The 17,902-nt window shown below is 40.2% G+C and overlaps 2 protein-coding genes across 4 annotated transcripts; both read left to right on the top strand.

The window, feature by feature from the left end:
- The first annotated feature begins 9,659 nt into the window (after nucleotides 1–9,659).
- On the top strand, nucleotides 9,660–14,270 carry LOC112292382 (transmembrane 9 superfamily member 7). Its single transcript, XM_024540789.3, has 7 exons — nucleotides 9,660–9,965; nucleotides 11,092–11,256; nucleotides 11,436–11,545; nucleotides 11,705–11,807; nucleotides 11,913–12,040; nucleotides 12,307–12,457; nucleotides 12,771–14,270. Exons 1-7 carry the CDS (start codon nucleotides 9,858–9,860, stop codon nucleotides 13,926–13,928), a joined length of 1,923 nt encoding a protein of 640 aa, XP_024396557.1. The 5' UTR covers nucleotides 9,660–9,857; the 3' UTR covers nucleotides 13,929–14,270.
- A 595-nt stretch (nucleotides 14,271–14,865) lies between these two features.
- On the top strand, nucleotides 14,866–17,630 carry LOC112292383 (ceramide synthase 1 LOH3). 3 transcript variants are annotated; one of them, XM_024540792.3, is made up of 6 exons: nucleotides 14,866–15,274; nucleotides 15,494–15,711; nucleotides 15,918–16,073; nucleotides 16,180–16,365; nucleotides 16,582–16,760; nucleotides 16,858–17,630. In XM_024540792.3, exons 1-6 carry the CDS (start codon nucleotides 15,158–15,160, stop codon nucleotides 16,875–16,877), a joined length of 876 nt encoding a protein of 291 aa, XP_024396560.1. In that variant the 5' UTR covers nucleotides 14,866–15,157; the 3' UTR covers nucleotides 16,878–17,630. The 3 variants fall into 3 exon arrangements, with proteins under 3 accessions (XP_024396560.1, XP_024396559.1, XP_090112333.1); XM_024540791.3 differs by having other exon boundaries at nucleotides 15,019–15,274; nucleotides 16,903–17,630; XM_090256207.1 differs by lacking the exon at nucleotides 16,858–17,630 and having other exon boundaries at nucleotides 15,019–15,274; nucleotides 16,565–16,725.
- Nucleotides 17,631–17,902: the final 272 nt, after the last annotated feature.

Below are 17,902 nucleotides of genomic sequence, written 5' to 3'. Positions count from 1 at the left end.
ATGCAGGAGGAGCACCATCTGTGAGTGGTTAAACTCCGAGCCATGTTTGTTCAAACTACCCCGACGTTAAAAAAAATCATCGATCAACGTATCACGATCAAAGAACAACAGGCCTCAGGAGGAGTGTTGGAAGCGGCAATAGGATCCAGTCCTGTTACCACTCTACGATCCGTGCAGCATCAACATGATTGGAGACGCACCCAACTCCGAAGACAAAAAAAGATTCATAAGTCGAGACAAGGCCTAGTGACACGAACTATGGGCCACTGGTGCCAATCATGCGCTTATCAAGAAAACAGCTTACCATACCCGGCACTGGCGCAACACAGGTCGTCAAAATGGCGCATAGGTGGGAGGTCTGGGGGATCGGTGAGCTTTCCGCGATGGATAGAGGAAGCCGAGATCAGCTCGGAGGTCGGTCCGGGAACGCAACGAACGCTAAAGCAACGTCAGAGCTCCTTTGTTTGAGAAACGATCCTCCATACTAAACAACTTTGAAACCTTTTTGGAGGCGTTTGCGGAAGCATTTGGTGAACACGACAAGGTTCGATGGGCTACAGCAAAGATCCGGTCACTACGACAAGAGATGCGCCCTACATCAGTCTATGCATCGGACTTCAGGCAATTAGCATGCGACATCAAATGGGATGAAGAAGCGTTGATGAGTCAATTCTATTGGGGTTTAAGGAATGATGTGAAGGATTTGCTGTTAACTCTTCTTGATCCATAAATGCTCAACGAAGCTATTAGCCAAGCTGTGAAGTGCGATAACTGCCTATTCCAATGCCGCCAAGACCAACGTTCAAGACAACATACGGTTCACCACGCCCCAACTATGTCGGCAAGTAGTGTGAATTCACATTCAGAGGTAGAAGACATGCAAATTCATGCGGTACATGTCAAATCCCTTACTCTAGAAGAAAAAAAGCGGTGTATGGAGGAAGGTCTATGCTTGTATTGCGGTGAAGAAGGCCACAAAGTTGGAAACTGCCCCAAGAAGCAAAATTGACGTATTGTCAAGACTAGGGGCGTGTTTATTCAAGAAAACGAGGATGCCCAGCCACAATAGGAACCGTGCGGCTGGACAGTGAAACATCGCAACAACAACCAGGTTCCTTTCTTTCCGCTCAACCTGCCTTTTGTTTTACAATCCCTTTGCTTATTGGCCCTCAAAAATTGAGAACCTTAATATTATTAGATTCAAGAGCATCTGCTTGTTTTTTAGATAAAGAATTTGTAAAGCATCATAAGATCCCTTTAGTACAAAAATCCAAACCTGTTCACGTTGAGGTCATAGATGGGCGACCTTTATTGTCTAAGAGTGTCACCCATGAATCAGAACCTATAGAAGTGACGTTTAAGGGCCATAGTAGTCATATTATTTTCAATATTATTAGAACCCCATCAAATCCTGTTATTCTTAGTCTTTCCTGTTTGAAAAAGCATAACCCATCCATAGATTGGAAGTTACGGAAGATGACCTTTCCCACAAAACTACCCAAGAGCAAGCCTAGTAGAAAACCCCAAATAGAGAAATCCTTATTTATTGGAGCAAGAGCGTTTATAAGATCGTTCAAGGAAGGCATATTGTTTACCATTTATGCGGCTCCAACTACCGGGGAGAAGATCTCGACAACAAGTATACCGGAGCAATATAAAGATTTTAAAGACGTGTTTCAAAAGAAGAATGCCGACATGCTACTAGACTACAGACCATATGATTGCGCCATAGACTTGCAGGAAGGAGCACAATCGCCTTTTGGCCCAATCTACAATCTATCGCAGACGGAGTTGGCAGAGTTGCGGAAGTACATCAACGAGAATCTAGCCAAGAACTTCATTCGTCATTCAAAATTGTCAACTGGAGCACCCATCTTATTTGTGAAGAAGAAAGATAACTCATTGCGGATGTGCATGGACTATCGAGGCCTCAACAAGGTAACAAAGAAGAATCATTACCCGTTATCCTTGATTTCTCGTCTCTTAGAACAACTTGGATGTGCAAGGATTTTTACAAAAATTGATCTAAGGGGAGCTTACAACCTCGTATGAATCAAGGAAGGAGATGAGTGGAAGAGAGCGTTCCGTACAAGGTATGGCCATTTTGAGTATAATGTCATGCCCTTTGGTTTTACCAATACTCTAGCGGTCTTTCAACATATGATGAATGACATTTTTTGAGAGTACCTTGACAATTTTGTTGTCATCTATTTAGATGATATTCTGATATTCTCCTAAAATGAGGAAGAGCATGAAAAGCACGTTCGTTTGGTCTTGGAGAAACTACGCGAGTGAGGACTATATGCCAAGTTGGAGAAGTGTTTATTTCACCAAATAGAGATGGAGTTTTTGGGGTTCGTTGCAACTATGGAAGGCTTGAAGATGGACCTCCAGAAGGTGGATCTTCATCAAGAATTACTCTCAAGTTGCTGCTCCTCTCACTCGGTTGACATGCAAGGATAAGTTGGAATGGAGACCTCTAGCGGAGAAGGCGTTTCAAGACCTAAAAATTGCATTTACTACGGCTCCAATCTCGGTACATCCAGACTTTACAAAGGCCTTTTATTTAGAAACTGATGCTTCAGATTTTGCTTTGGGAGCTGTACTTTCACAAATGAGAGAAGACAAGAAGCTCTATCCGGTTGCATTCTATTCTCAAAAGTTCTTTGCTGCTGAAATCAATTATGAGATCCACGATAAGGAATTTCTTGCTAAAGTGGATTCTTTCCAAGAATGGGGTCATTTTCTTGAAGGAGCTACACACCTAGTGATCGTATACACAGATCACAAGAATTTGGAGTATTTCATGTCGGCTCAAGTTCTAAATCGACGTCAAGCTCGGTGGAGTATGTTGCTATCTAGGTTCGATTTTGTTATCACTTATCGACCTGGAAAGCAGCAAGGACTATCTGATGCCTTATCGAGGAGATCGTATCTTCTACCAAAGGCTGGAGAAGCAGCGTTTGATCAATAATGTACGACGTTGTTGAAGCTAGAGCAATTTCAGCTTTGCACTACTATTGTGCCAATTAATGCTGACTTCTTGAATCAGGTACATGCCGCAACCATTAAAAATTCAGTAGCCATTGATATCAAGCAGCGTGCCAATGTCAAAAAATTCAAGGTGGAGAGAGATCTTTTATTCTTTGAGGAGCGGTTGTATATCCCAAAAGGACCAGCACGACTCCGAGTTCTTCAATCTCGCCACGATTTTCAAGTTGCGGGACATTTTGGATTCAACAAGACCTTGGAGCTTATTTCTCGAGATTTTTGGTGGCCCCAAATGTAGAAGGATGTGAAAGATTTTGTCTTCTCCTACGACATCTGTTGAAGATCCAAGAATCCTCTGCATCGCCCTTATGGACTCCTACAGCCGTTGCCGATTCCATGTCGACTATGGTCTTCAGTTTCCATGGACTTCATCACAGACCTTCTATCATCGAACTCATTTAACAGCATCTTTTTCATGGTAGATCGGCTTACAAAGATGGCGTACTTTGTTCCTTGTAAGAAGACATCATCCAGTGAAGTCACAGCAAGGCTCTTTCTCGATAATGTGTATCGATATCATGGACTACCAGATGATATCGTATCAGATCGAAGAATCCAGTTTGTATCAAAGTTTTGGAGATCTCTCTTTGAAATACTGAAGGTGGATATCAAGCTTTCTTTGACTTTTCATCCTCAAACTGACGGCCAAACGGAACGGATGAATCAAGTCTTGGAACAATACTTACGATGTAGCATCAACTATCAGCAAGACGATTGAACCACATATCTGTCGCTAGTCGAGTTTGCATATAACAACACCCTCCATGCATCGACTCAATACACACCATTCTTTTCCAACTATGGGTATCATCTGAAGCTTGATTTATTGAGTCCGTCAACAAATAACAATCCAGCAGTTGAAGGGTTTGCGAAACAACTATGAGGCTTCAAAATACGTTAAAGCTTCAATTACAGTCCGCTCAAGAATCCTACTAGGCGTCTGCAGATAGATTTCGGAATCAAGCACCTACTTTCAAAATTAGAGATAAAGCATGGCTTCTTCGACGGAATATCAAGACCAAGCGACCATGTGATAAGTTGGATTATCGAAGATTGGGACCATTTATCATCCAAAAGTAAATCAATCTAGTAGCGTACCGTCTGGAATTACCGGCTTCTATGAAAGTACATTCAGTCTTTCATGTTTCTCTATTAGAGCCTTATCGAGAGTCGTCTTTTTCTAAAAGAGTACAATGTCTGCCACCTAGTATTGAGATCGAGAACCATGAGGAATACGAGGTTGAAAAGATACTGGATTCATGGCGAAGGTAGGGCAAGTTGGAGTATCTTATTCATTGGTGCGGCTACGACATTAATGAGCGAATGTGGGAGCCAGCTGAAAATCTTGCCAATGCGTCGCTAAAGGTACAGGAGTTTCATCAACAATATCCTCATAAACCTAAGTCGGTTTGACGATAGCTTCTTTCTGAAGCTTGCTCATCCAAGAATATAAGAAAGGAGGAGAGCACCACCAAAATTCGTAGTTGATGTAGTTATTTTCTCCAAGATTAAATAGAATTTTTTCAGTAGCCATAGTTTGGTCTTCTGATATGGATAGCTAAGAGATAGATACTATGCCAGTCAGATTATCTCAACCGACTAGCTCACGAAGGCGACCCCGAGATGAAGAACTGCCCACACCACGACGACAATGGAGGATACCGAGTAACCAATCACTGGTGATTGTATTTGAGTCTGAGCCTGCTTACGATGGTCAGCTAGAAGGCGTGTTTGTAGGACAATTTCATAATGAGGACATGGAAGTTCATGCTTGGTCAGAAGTTGAAGGAGTGGGCCACTACCGTTGGCTTGAAGGGCCGATGAACCACTTGCCTCAAGAACAACAGTTGGGGTTCATAGCAGACGTTATGTGACAGATCTTCATTTTCTTGCGTTGGTACTGATCAACAACATTGCTTCTCAGAGACCTCGAAGCTAAAGGAAGGGGTGATATTAGGGACATAATCCTTAGAACCTTTTAGAGACAAGTTTCTAGAACCTTCTAGAAGCAAGTCTCTGGAACCTTCTAGAAGCTTCTTAGTTGGTAGAAGATATTAGGGACATAGTCCTTAGAACCTTCTAGAGATAAGTTTCTAGAACCTTTTAGAAGCAAGTCTCTGGGACCTTCTAGAAACTTCTTAGTTAGTAGAAGTTGCTTGAGAAGCTTCCTAAATAGAAGTATATATTGGAATCGAGGCTGAAGAGTTCTTCAGTCTCAACAATACATCTCTTGGAGCTCTAGCTCACCTCTCTGGTGTTGTTCTCATCTAATTAATCTAGTTCTTGCCAGTTCTTCTTGAACTTCTTGTTAGATCTCGAGTCTGTATTTCTGTGTCGGTGACAACATCTTTGTCTTCATGACACATACAGTAGATGTCTCGATATATGGTTTTTATGAACAACAGAAAGTAAAAAACTATGGTACTAAAATTAGACATGTTCAAGCTCAAGATGCATTCTATAGAAGGTATAGCTATTGATTTGCCTTTCATACTAGCGTATGAAGCTCTCCAAATGTTTTCTTGATGCAATAATCTAGGACTATAAACATGTTTGAAGCTGATTTTCTAAGCTTTAGAGATGATTCTTTTAAGACGCATATGAATAAAGGATTGGAAAAAAAGAAGGTATAGGACAAGTTGTTGTCTACCATTTCTAGCCAAGCATGCATCATGGAAGGGTAATTGAACTTCATGCACTTGACGCTATTCACTTCTTCTACATCTACAAATACTTCTTGGACTACTCAGGTAGATGGAATGCAATTCATACCAGTGCAAGTCAATTCATACTTTTTAAAAATATAATTAACTTTGAATGTCTTCATGGGATTCTCCACAATATAGCAAAGGCCCTTACTTCTGTAGAAAAGGTAATGCAACTATCTTGCTTTGTGAACAATTGTTTGTTGCTTGTTGCTTTGATTGTAGGCCAAGAAACCCAACACGAAGTCATTATTGGTGGTGAATGCAATAGTAAACTTCTTTGACTATGCCATGGCTTGAGGGATCTTCACAATATTTGGAATAATCACTTTTCTTACTAAGAGAGGAACAAGGTCCTTCCAAATAAAAATCCTAATTGTTGCAAAAGCCAAGACAAAAGTGGGTGCAATTGAGATGATGACATAGAGTATAAAAACCAAATCTCATGCCATTTAGCTCACTTCAATTGCTTGTGTAACAATCCTAATACTATGCACCTAAAACCATGGTCTCCAAGTTCTATAATTGGTAATATTGTAAGATTACTATCTCAAAAATCCAAAATCAATCATAACAATCCAGGATTATTACAGCTTTTGTAATTTGCTCAAAGCAAGTTAAGAACAAATTACATATAGAATCATGACGATTACCAAAAAAATTGAGCTTTTAGTCCTCATTGCATGATATTGATAAGGCAAAAGTAGCTCTCAAATTGAAATTTGTCAAATGGAATTATGATGAGCTGACTAAGGAATGGAATCAAGGAGATTTGATCAGAGAATGGGATTGGAGAGGATTGACATAGGAACAAGGTCATGGAGGAGTAATTGGAGAATGAAGTCAAAGAAGATTGATAGAAGAAAGGAGTTGGAGAGGGTTGATTGAGGAATGAGATAAAAAAGGGCTGATTGGAAAACAAGGGACTAGATACAAGAATAAGGTATATGAACATTAGGAACAAGGACATGACATAGGAGTGTAAGGATAGATTGATTTAGTAAAAATTTCGATCACTTTATCATTTTCCTTAAAATAATGTGGATAAAAAAATTATCATTTGGATTTATAAATTTTTTGTGAAATTAATATATATATATATATATATATATATTTATAAAGAGAGAAAAAAAAAGACAAAAAAAGAAACAAAGAGAATATTAAATAAATCCATATTTTTACTAAATAGAACTATCTTTGATAAAGAATATGATAATCATGATGAATATGGTTGATTTTTATTGGGTGCAGATCCAATAGTATAGAAATGAATCTAAAAGTTATTTTTTTCTTTCTTTTCATGATAGTTAAAATGGATGGATTGATTTAGAAAAAACTTAAATCTATTTAAAATTCCCAGATATATATATATATAATTAATAAAGATATATATAAATAAATATAATTAAAGATATAAAGATATAATTAATAAAGATATAATTAATATATATATATATAATTAATATATATATATAATTAATAAAGATAATGGACATGCATTAAAAAATTACAAATATATAGTCTAAAATTATACATTAATAATAAATATATTATTATATTATTATAATAAAAAATTTAAGCTTTCATACATATATATATATATACACTAATATTTTATATTTAAATTCATAATCAACTATTTTTTTTAAAATATAAAATATTAGTGTATTCTTTGCAAGAACCCACTAATATTTAACTCTTGTTGTGACTTAATGCTTGTAAGAATATCTTTTAGGCTTTGTATATATATATATGTGTCTATATATATATATATGTGTCTATATATATATATATATATATATATATATACACATATTTACACATGCTTCAAAGACAAAATTAGTTCCTTTACAACACATGTGTGAAGCATATTTTTAATGCATAATTTCTACTACTTGATTTGTTAATACAAAATATGTGATCACAATTTTCCACATCATACTACTGTTGGTCAATGAAATAATTAAAAACAATAATAATGCATTAATTTACTTAGTTAGAAGTTGTTATGAAATGGTTTATTTATTTAATTGTTCAATCATTCATTCATGTTTGTCGTTGATAATATTATGTGTGTGTATGTATGTATGTATATATATATATATATATATATACTTATTCACATCTCCACTCTGCAAAAGCTATGCAATTTTATTTTATTTGTCAATTATACAATGCATTTCAAATGATCATTTTTACATGAACTTTGAAAAGTTAAAAAGGTAAACATATTGAAGTTGTTTTAAAAGGTCCAATCAAATTATTCCTTTGATAGTGTTCTAATTGGTTCCACAAATTATGTCATTCCTGTTGCAGTGGGGCTTGATCTCTAGCCACAATATTTTCAATCCTCAGAGCAAATTGGTGAAATTGGTCCTCAGGCACCACACCATGGCATACTTTCATCCATGGTTCATATGGAAAATGCTAAATTCTACAATATTATCGGTGTTTTAATAAAAAAAAAAATATTAAATGACAATGGAGAAATAAGTCTTAGTGGGACCATTAAAATCATGTGCATATTTATGGGTTAAAAAAATAAATGTAAATTTAATGTTAGTAAAATAAATCACTTGTTTACTTTTCGTGGCTTTCTTATTTCAATATACATAATGGTTTGGAGTAAACTTTATTTTATTTAATTTTATTTAAATGTATCTTCATTTAAGAAGTTTGTTTTGTATGACCTTTGTATGAAAAATACATCAATCAACACACGATCTAATAATAGACATTTGGGCAAATCTGATTATTTTTTAACCCATAAATATGCACATGATTTTGGTTACTATACAATCCAACTAATTACGTGATAATAATAGTAAAAAAAGATTGTGGCTGAAATTTATTTTAAAGTTTTAAAAATTCATTGGGATTACTTTTAAAATTAACACATCTCAAGACTTCAATCTAATTGTTGAGATGGTGTGTTTTCAAAATAACTTTGCCTTTCATGAAACAATAATAAATAATCCTATTTCCAGGTTATTTGCATATCTTTATAATATCATTCATTAAATGAGCCATGGTGTTGGATTTGGATTTACAAATCTTCTCATCTGGCCCCACAACTGGCCCAAAAATCTGCAAAGCCTTGATTGGCTAATGAATTTCTTCATAACACCCAAAACCATACTATATGTGATGAAAAGTAATAGAAAAATATTTAGAGTTATAATAACAATAATAAATGCACGTCTTTTTATTCCTGAAGGAATTTGGTAAATTCTCTGTATAAACCACTGTTTACCGTTTTCTTAACACGTTCATGGTTATTTTCTTTTAATCACCTACGGTGCCAGGTCCGTGCTAAAAAAAAACATTTAAAGCGTAGAGTAGGTAAAATTAGAAAAATAAATACATGCAAATCAACACTTACAGAACCAATTGGAACTATGGTTTAAAAAGAGGACGAGACTAATTAGGAGTTAATGCGAGTTCTTTTTTAAAACCCCAAACCAATAAAACAACTATTAGTTTCCCCTCTCAATGATTGAAACATCAAATCATTGAAGTCCACGTCTACCGTGGAGGAGCAGGGAACGCCCACAAAAAACCTGCTTTCCCAGCATAATTCCATGAGGGAACGAACTGATTGAACATGACACCCAAGACTAGACTAATAACGACCACACTAAATACGAGGCGGAGAAATAAAAGACAACGCTACGAAAAAAGTATCCCCTGCACCGTTTTCGGGCCTCGGAACCACAAAAACGGGCAGCCTCTGCACACTTTCCCGAAAAAGGTGGCGTGTGAAAAAGTACATGAAGAAAAAAAGCAGGTGGTAATCGGATCTCGTCGGAAGCAGCACGGGGACCGGATCCCGATAAAACGACCCCAAGGCCGTGGAAGACTAGAACCGTGAAAGCACAGCTTGAGGGCGGGGGAAGTCGAGGAAGCGTTGCCGAGCTGCTCTTCGCGGTGGGATTGTAACAAACCCTCGCAATCGCGAGACGGTGTTCGTGTGCGCATTCGCTCGTGTTTTTTGGAGTATGGGGTGGGATCTGCGCCTCGTGGGTGTTTGTTGAGGTTTAGCGCGCTTGAATCGAGCTCGGAAGAAGGACTCCACTGTTAAATTTGTTGCTCGTGGTCGCCATGGCGGTACCGATGGCCGCCTCCTCGCTCGTCGTTTGGATGCTGTTGACGCTGCCACTTGTGTCTGGGTTCTATTTGCCTGGTGTGGCGCCTCTGGACCTTGCGCAGGTGAGTTCTGTTTCCACGGGGCCAGATTTTGGGTTGCGAGGGGCGTGGGAAGTGGGGGTTGTGGTTGTGGGGTTTGGATAATGGGTTCCTGGCACTTGGGTCTTCCTGACTCTGGTCTGCTGCTTAAAATTTGTAACATGCATGTGAGACCTAATGTGCCAAGGCCGCGACTTCTTTGGTGGGTTGCGCCGATGTGCCTTTGCATTGTTTGTTATGTTGGTAGATCTGTGGTGTTAGCAATGACCCAATTTGAGCTGATTTGGTCGATCTTCTATTATTTTTTAAAAATGAATCATGGAACTTCTTTCTGAGTTACAGCATAAGATGTTGGTCGTTTGTGTGATCCACACATACTATTGGAAACATCGAGAACGGGGGAGTTCATTTCCTTCTCGTGATAATATCATTATTGGGAATTGATTCGGCAGGTTTTTGGTGCATAAATTTTGGGTCAGTTAAGGTCATTTTGCTAGAAGCACAATCCACGCGCGGTGATGTCCACGCGTCAGAAAGGACAAGATGATCACTGCTTACATTGTCAAGGCAGTAAATTTCATTAGCAGCCCTCGTATGGCATTTTGGGAGTCAGAGTTCTTCTATTCCATCGTTCGTATGAACCTCGCATGGTCGGCTTGATTATATTATGTTACTGGCATAGTTTGCTCTCAGAATCTGAGGGAACTAATTGATAATTGTAGAGAGATGATCACAGTTGCGTGGTTGAAAGCATGTAACCAGCGATTGATCGTTGGGCATCCCCACACACCTCCGGAAGGGCGTAGCTACTTAAGAGTATGGCAGTGTAGTTGAGTAGATATATGCTTGCACGCTGTGGAGGTGGACAGTGACTCTCCTGTTGTCAAACGGTAGCGCATTATCTGGTATCAGCTAATTTAATGTTCTATGCTGCGAAATGTTGATGGTAAGGCTAGGCTCGTTTCTGTTATGTTTGGAAGCACTCGATGCGAGTCCATCATCTCAATCTTTAAGAGACATCCGTAATGCCTTCTATTTAAAGTGGTGGAAAACCCTTCTTGAGAAAGTCTTGTACTGCGCCAAGGCTAAGCGTCGCTAAAATAAACTGAAAGAGTGCAAGTATGAATGATTTTAAGTGTGCCTGAAACAGGGTGATAAGGTCCAAGTGAAGGTGAACAAATTAACGTCCACGAAAACACAGCTACCATATGAGTATTACTCTCTTGACTACTGCAAGCCAAAAAAGGTTGAAAACATGGCTGAGAACCTTGGTGAGGTTCTTCGTGGCGACCGCATAGAGAATTCTCCTTATGTCGTAAGTTTCGGAGTCCTATCATCTTAAAAAGGTTTTATATAGTATACCATTAGTTTACTGCTTTGATTAGAGAACAATAAATTGTCTATCCATGCATTGTTCGCGTTTCTCTGAAATTAGGTGGAGGTCAACGGATCCTCTTTGTCCGCTTACAACGTGAATGCTGTGTTCATTTACAGTTCAAAATGAAGGTGAATGAACAATGTAAAATTGTTTGCAAAACAAAACTCAGTGAAAAGTCTGCTAAGATCTTCAAAGAAAGGATTAAGTATGACTACCGTGTGAACATGTAAGTTTTAATGCCTGCCTTAATGATACCTTGCAAGTGGATTATTTGATTGATGCTTATCTACGAATAAATGAGTTTCTTCCAGGCAAGTGGAATACTCAAGATTTTGTACCTTCACCCCTTCATTAATTAGCATTTCATTGCTATTTTCTTATGCAGGATCCTTGATAACCTGCCAGTGGCAATGGTCAACACGGAAAGCCGAATCAAGATCTATGACCGGGGATTTCCCGTTGGTCAAACGTTGTCCTTGAGTGATGTAGTGAGTGCTCTCCATCTTTTGTGAATGCGTGACCCCGATTTGTTTGTTTCGGAGATTGCTTAAGGACGCGTAGTTTGTATGCTTATATTGATGGTCTTTTTGCAGAAAAATGAAGAGAAAAAAGTCGATTTGAAGTATTTCATCTTTAACCACCTCAGCTTCGTTGTGTCGTATCACCAAGATCCTGTCTCTACAGATTCCAGAATCGTTGGCTTTGAGGTGGCTCCTCATAGGTTTGTTATCTGATAAACCCCAAAGACGTATAGCTCTTTTATTTGAGGATAGGAGTTCTATCATTTCCTTTTGGTTCTCTGTGAATGCGTTAATCTGATCTAGTAGTCCTCCTAATTCAGGTGTAAAGTTCTGCTTTGCACTCCAGTAAACAATTTCTCGACAAGGTAGTTGATTGCGAGGCTAGGTTTGATAGGTGGAAAGCATGTGTATTAGTCCATTAAAATCCGCCTGCTTGTTGAGTTGATTCAGTTTGAGGGTGTTGCAGTGTGAAACATGAATATGGAACATGGGAAGATGAGAAGACTAAATTGAAGACTTGTAACCCAGCCCAGAAGGTGACTGTTCCCGGTCATCAAGCTCCTCAGGAAGTCGTGGCGGATGGAGAAATAATCTTTACATACGACGTGAAATTCGTAGTAAGTATTTGGTACTATTTACACTCCTTATGGTCTTTGTCTACTAGGGTCTCTTCACCTATCAGTGTCTGTTTAATCGAAGGCTTGCTGTCATGTCTTGTATCGGCGACTTTGAGAAGTACCGCATGTGATTAAATTGTATTAATTAGTTGTGTATTTTTATTTTGGTGCCGATCTAGCCCAACATGCAGTAGGATGTGATCATGATTGCAAAGCGTATGTTGTGATACTGATTTTTATTGTATCAATCGCTCGGAAGGATTTCAAATCCGCTTTACGGCTACTTTGGTAACGTCAATGGGTTCGTGTGCAGCCTAGTGATGTGAAGTGGGCATCTCGGTGGGACACGTATTTACTGTCGCAAGATGACCAGATCCATTGGTTTTCGATTATCAATTCCTTGATGATTGTCCTCTTCCTTTCCGGCATGGTAGCCATGATCATGATGCGAACCCTCCACCGCGACATCTCAAACTATAATCAATTGGACACTTTAGAGGAAGCCCAAGAAGAAACTGGATGGAAACTGGTTCACGGAGACGTGTTTAGACCTCCCATCAATGCTGGATTACTGTGTGCTTACGTGGGCACAGGGGTGCAATTCCTAGGAATGACCGTGGTGACAATGATCTTCGCCCTCTTTGGTTTTCTGTCGCCAGCAAACAGGGGTGGCCTTATGACAGCCATGCTTCTCTTGTGGGTCTTCATGGGTTTGTTCGCTGGGTACTCTTCCGCCCGTCTTTACAAGCAATTCAAGGGCACTGACTGGAAACTCAATACCCTGAAGACGGCCTTCATGTTCCCGGGCGCCGTTTTTGTGGTCTTTTTCATCTTAAACGCTATTATCTGGGGACAAAAATCCTCAGGAGCTATTCCTTTCACGACGATGATTGCACTTGTCCTCCTGTGGTTTGGTATCTCCGTACCGCTAGTCTTCGTTGGCAGCTACTTTGGATTCAAGAAACCCGCTGTAGATGACCCGGTCAGAACCAACAAGATTCCCAGACAAGTGCCGGAACAGGCTTGGTACATGCAGCCCGTATTTTCAATCTTGATCGGAGGAATTCTGCCTTTTGGAGCCGTCTTCATTGAGCTTTTCTTCATCCTGACCTCAATTTGGTTGAATAAGTTCTATTACATTTTTGGCTTCCTCTTCTTGGTATTCCTGATCCTCGTGGTGACGTGCGCCGAGATTACCATTGTGCTCTGCTACTTCCAGTTGTGCAGCGAAGACTACAACTGGTGGTGGAGGGCATATTTTACAGCTGGCTCATCCGCTCTATACCTCTTCCTGTATGCAGCGTTCTACTTCTTCACGAAGCTTGACATCACTAAGGTTGTATCTGGGATCTTGTACTTCGGCTACATGCTCATCATCTCCTATTCCTTCTTTGTGCTCACTGGAACTATGGGCTTCTACGCCTGCTACTGGTTTGTGCGCACGATTTATGCTGCAGTGAAGATCGACTAAATTGGAGCGCATTTACAGATGACTATTATTCTTAGTCTAAAGAGATTATTTTGATGATGGGGAGGTGGGCTAAAGCTGATGGGTCAATTTATTGTGGAGAGGTCCAACTGTAATTGACCTAGTAGAATCCTTGTCGCTACTGCGAGAATAGTGTCAGAGGGATTGGACGTATGTGCATTAGCTAGCTATTGCTCTGAAGACTCCTGGTATTTCTAGCCCGTCCAGGATACTGCAGTTTTTCTCAGCGCGTGTTGGCCAAAGTAGAGGACCCCGCTCTTTCATGTACTGGCAGAACATATCTTCTCGAGCGTGAAGTAAAACGATACAGCCGTTCTGATGCTACATTCTCGGTCCCTTCGCAGTATTGGTAACATGTGATCTTCACGTCGAAGTCTCCTGACCAGCTTATTGGTTGCAGTGCTTGTCTACAGCTTCCCGTTCAGTTTGTTGATTGATCACTCGCTTGTAGTCACTTCTTTCCTTGGATGTTAGCACTTCACGATCTTCTGTAAGATATATTGCAGCGTTTCATTTGTTGCTTGTACATTCGTGGAATTTACATCATAAGTTGTCAAAAGGCCAGACGAAGCATGAGTTGATCCGTGTAAGATAAATGAGCGGCCTCCTATTCTGGTTCTTATAGGAAGAGAGGTGATTGTCACTTTGCGTAGAACGCAGCTGCATGGGCTTGAATCCTAAGAAATACTAGACGCAGTGTGGAACGAATCGAACATCAAACCCGAAGTTTCGAACCCCTAGCGAAGAAAGAACAAGAAACGCATTTTTCTCCACATTTCATCCAACTATGCTACTGTAACGGTAATTTCTTTCCAATGATGCTCTTCTTGTTCTTGTTCTGTTGAGAGGATTACGACGCTGCCGATTCGCTATTTCCTATTTTGAGAGGATAACTTCATAATTGGGCACAGTTATGTGTGCAAGCTAGCGAAACGTGTCTCGACAGTAGTATGGCAGGCTTTCCACTCAGTGCAAGGACATACAGTGGATCGATTCGGAACATGTTCGTCGTCGTTAGCTTTAAGGCAGAATCTTGATGTTTATTTGTGGTATCATCAAAGAACAGAATTACTCTTTCTGGATGCTGCGTTCATAATCAATCATCCCGAGGTGCGTGATTTCAATATGAGAGATCGAGGATGATCCAGATCCTCGGCATCATCTACTCTTTTCGAAATCATCCATGAGAGCATAAATAGAATTGGAAGAAGATGGAGTCGATGTGGGAACACGAAGACCAGCCGCATTGGCGAGACTACCTGATGGCCGTTTTCTTTGCCAGCTTCTTCCCAGTTGCACGCCTCTTCCTGGATAGCATCATCTTTGAGGTAAATTGCGAAATGTTAACCACATTTAATGCACTGAAGGTGGGTCATATTATCTCTAAGCTCATGGAAGTCCCTATAAAGCGAAGTTTCCTTTCAACACGTCGCTGGTTCTTGAGAGTGTTACATCTATCCAGATGCTGACCATTTCAACTCAAGACAAGTATTACTGTTGCGGTTACCAGGACTTGCTTTTCTCATGATACGTCAACTTGGTTACAGAAATCTGCGAGAAGATTGCTATTCTCCGGTGAGAAAAAAGTCACGAAGAAACGATTGCTGGAGGTTAATGAGAAGAAAGTCTCGAAGTTCACCGAGTCAGCATGGAAGTTAACCTACTACATGTTTACAACCACCACGCTACTTCTCTCCGCCCGTAATGAGCCATGGTTCGGCAAGACCGAGCATTTTTGGATCGAGTGGCCCAATCACGCAATCAAGTAACGATCAATACCCCCATTACATTATCTCCTTGTGGATTGTCGGTTCACAGAAGCAATCCAACTCTGAAATCACCGATGGTACAGTGATATACAGGCATGGTTTGCTCTTTAACCTAATCACAGGACTGAATCTCGAGGTTCTGATGCTTACTGGAAAGCCAGCAAAGGAAAATGGTTTCAAGAGGATTTTGGATTTGTTGTAGGTTCAAGCTTAAGGTGCTGTATGCGTTTCAGTGCGGGTTTTACGTCTACAGCGTGGCTGCCTTGATGGTGTGGGAAACTCGTCGGAAGGACTTCGGCGTGATGATGGCCCACCACTTCATCACCATCGGTCTTATCGCTTTCTCTTACGTGCAAGGGTATTGTTACAGCCGCTAAGACTTGATGCAAAAATAATTTCGAGACCCCATTTTGCAGTCGGTTTTAGTAATGAGGCTTGACACAATCAATCCTGTGTCGTTGCAGATCATACCGAGCGGGGATTAGCACCCTGCTATTGCACGACATTAGTGATGTGTTTTTGGAGATCGCCAAGCTGTGCAAATACTCACACTTTGAGGTGGGCGCCAGCGTGTGCTTTGGCCTCTTCGCCCTGTCGTGGTTCGTTCTTCGTCTCGTCATCTTCCCCTTCTGGATCATCTGGAGCATCAGGTGGGTAACTCCATGCCATCTTTCATAAATCTAACACTGTTCCTTGAATCATACTGCGGTACTCGACATGCCAACTCTTCCTCGAGCGCTTTCTGCTCCGGTCTCATTGAAGAACTGTAGTTGCAACACGTTTGCGTAAAGGGTAAAACTATGTCTTGGGTCACATTGCGCATGCTGGTGGTGATGATCACGAGGGAAGGATGGTGGGCATGGCAGCGTGGAAGTAATGCAATACCTGGACCTCGGGGGCAATAAAGAGTTCAAACAGTACTACTTCCAAAGCACTCTCCTCATCATGCTCTTCATCTTCCACATCTATTGGTGGATCCTCATTTGTCGAATGCTTGTGAAGCTGTTCCGAGATTCAGGCAAAGTGAGTGACGACGTCCGATCAGGTGCATGTCCTTGCCACTCTCTGCTCCCCTCCCCCCGTTTCAATCCCCTTGGCAGGGTATCCTCAATGTTTATGTTTCCTCATTTTCAATGTGACAGACTCCGAGGGCGAGGACTGACGCTGTGCATCTCGGTTGTGAATAGCTTTGCTATTGCCCAAACTTCAACCATGATTCCACTCCAGAAAGTCCATCTTGATCTACAACCATGAAATGACTTGCCCATCTTCCAAACTCTCCTGCGTGTATGCCCCTGCTGCCTATTGTTGCTGGATCTGCAGGCAACAGGGAAACACAATGGACGATTCAACTTTGGGCAGCTCATTAACTCCTCAAGGTCATGAAATTATCCTTGGATTTGGTGAGTTAAATGGAGGCAAATTGGGTTTTGCTGTCTACAGAGAATCCAGGTAAGTTATCACTACTCATCTTTGACAAGGTCAACGTCACATGAAGTGGCTGTGTGGTGGTGAGGTCTCTTCAAACAGCACAAGACATCAGTTATAATGGACTCCTACTCGTGCAATAGTGCCGCTCATTTACTTCAAAGCTGTTTGTGTGCTCACTGTGGTGTGATGTGAAGCTGGCTGATTCCTCAACTCTCCTGTAGCTAAAGCTCTTAGCCACCAGTTTTGTGTTCTCTTGAAAGTTTTGGAGTTACAGCTGTGGATAGATTCGAAACGTTTTTATTTTTTTTCTTCTTTTTTTCATTTTTGATTCATTGTGTTATTCTGGAGCATCTTCCATTCTATGAAACATCCTCTTTTATGTAGACAATAGCCTAAAGAGCAGGTTTAGGTTTCAGTTGTTGCATGTGTACAATCCAAAACTGCAATTATTTATTTATTTATTTATTTATTTAGCTTCCTTCTCTATTTGCATAATTTTGTTTTACCATGCCATGGATTACACGGTTTGAACCAAGTGCACCTGCCCTCACCCAAAGTTGCTGAAATATGTGTTTTAGATAGAATTTCCAAAGAACTGTGTTTAAGATATAACTTGAAAAACTATGCATGATGAATACATGAAAACAATTCCTGCAATTGAATGAGTATGTGATGAAATGTCTCACATAATTTTTTTGAGATTGTACCAAAGTTGGAGGATTATGATGTTGCATCAACATCAGAGGTAGTTTTACG

This window comes from Physcomitrium patens, chromosome 15, assembly GCF_059467195.1.
Source record: "Physcomitrium patens ecotype Gransden chromosome 15, ASM5946719v1, whole genome shotgun sequence".
NCBI lineage: Eukaryota > Viridiplantae > Streptophyta > Bryopsida > Funariales > Funariaceae > Physcomitrium > Physcomitrium patens.
The sequence above is the reverse complement of the archived record's forward strand: the minus strand, read 5'-3'. Positions and strand labels throughout refer to the sequence as shown.

Excerpts from the sequence above, each read along its gene's own strand:
- LOC112292382 (XM_024540789.3), top strand. The coding sequence starts at position 9,858 with ATGGCGGTACCGATGGCCGCCTCCTCGCTCGTCGTTTGGATGCTGTTG. Across the intron at positions 9,966-11,091 it reads CGCCTCTGGACCTTGCGCAG|GGTGATAAGGTCCAAGTGAA; the intron begins GTGAGTTCTGTT and ends TGCCTGAAACAG. Across the intron at positions 12,041-12,306 it reads TTTGAGGTGGCTCCTCATAG|TGTGAAACATGAATATGGAA; the intron begins GTTTGTTATCTG and ends AGGGTGTTGCAG.
- LOC112292383 (XM_024540791.3), top strand. The coding sequence starts at position 15,158 with ATGGAGTCGATGTGGGAACACGAAGACCAGCCGCATTGGCGAGACTAC. Across the intron at positions 15,275-15,493 it reads TGGATAGCATCATCTTTGAG|AAATCTGCGAGAAGATTGCT; the intron begins GTAAATTGCGAA and ends ACTTGGTTACAG. Across the intron at positions 16,761-16,902 it reads GAGTGACGACGTCCGATCAG|CTTTGCTATTGCCCAAACTT; the intron begins GTGCATGTCCTT and ends GGTTGTGAATAG.